The sequence below is a fragment of the Pediculus humanus genome, genomic scaffold (genome assembly GCF_000006295.1).
Source record: "Pediculus humanus corporis 1103172109016 genomic scaffold, whole genome shotgun sequence".
Taxonomy (NCBI): domain Eukaryota; kingdom Metazoa; phylum Arthropoda; class Insecta; order Psocodea; family Pediculidae; genus Pediculus; species Pediculus humanus.
Window position 1 is genome coordinate 1 of NW_002988393.1, and position 1,063 is coordinate 1,063.

The 1,063-nt window shown below is 41.3% G+C and overlaps 1 protein-coding gene across 1 annotated transcript; it reads left to right on the top strand.

Annotated features, from left to right (window-relative positions):
* Nucleotides 1-12: 12 nt before the first annotated feature.
* On the top strand, nucleotides 13-879 carry Phum_PHUM621670 (ceramidase, putative; the record flags this gene model as incomplete). Its single annotated transcript, XM_002433239.1, has 3 exons — nucleotides 13-186; nucleotides 276-506; nucleotides 580-879. The coding sequence occupies 3 exons, from the start codon at nucleotides 13-15 to the stop codon at nucleotides 877-879; spliced, it is 705 nt and encodes a 234-aa protein (XP_002433284.1).
* Between the last annotated feature and the right edge of the window lie 184 nt (nucleotides 880-1,063).

A 1,063-nucleotide genomic window follows, 5' to 3' on the forward strand; every position in this document is an offset into this window, starting at 1 on the left:
TGTCCTCCGGCGATGGGTTACAGTTTTGCTGCGGGAACCGTTGACGGACCTGGTGCATTTTCATTCAAACAAGGAACTCTATCCACGAATCCAACATGGAACATCGTGAGAAACATATTGGCATCACCTACGGAAAACGATATTCTATGTCAAGCACCTAAACCCATATTGTTAGCTACGGGAAGAGTGAGCAAGCTTTTGCATTTTTATATCCCTTTCCCCCACCCCCACCCCCACCACACCCCCCGATTTATAAACTTTATTTTAATCCGCAGATGAAATATCCATTCGATTGGCAACCGAGCATAGTATCGACTCAATTGGCACTCATAGGAAACGTCGCTTTGATTGCCGTACCTGGAGAATTCACGACAATGTCCGGTAGAAGAATGAAAAAACAAATAACGAAAAGAATGATGGAAAACGGTTTGGTTAATCCTTGGCCGATTATCGCGGGTTTAAGCAACACTTACAGCGACTACATAACCACGTTCGAAGAATACCAGGTTAAAACAATATTATTATTATTATTATTATCCACCATTAAACACGACAAGGCTACTTGTCGGAGTTTTTAAGTATTTATCCGAGGTTTCTACCCGATTCCTTAGGGACAAATACTCGAATTTCGGTGGTGCCACTTATTATAAGATAGCACCACATCAATTCTTGAAGGTCTTCCTGAGTCCGTCTTTTTCGATGGGAACGATTTGTCTCCTGAACTGGGCTCCGGTGACTAACATCTTTGGAGTGGCCAGGGTCAGAAGCAGTGAAATTCACGTTCTCGTCGAGCTGCCTCAGGTCGACAGTAGAACAAGATTTTGTTTTTGGTTCTTACTTTGTCTTGTTCTCATTTTTTTTTTTTTTTGCTCTTTTTAAGCCAACAGCACGTGGCGTTCTCAAACGGTCACCCATCCAAGTTTGCACCACGCCCGATGCTGCTTAACTTCGGTGATCGTACGGGAACCGGTGTGACCAGCACGCTATGGCCGTTGGCTTTTTATTATTATTATTATTATTATTATTATTATTATTATTATTATTATTATTATTATTATTATTT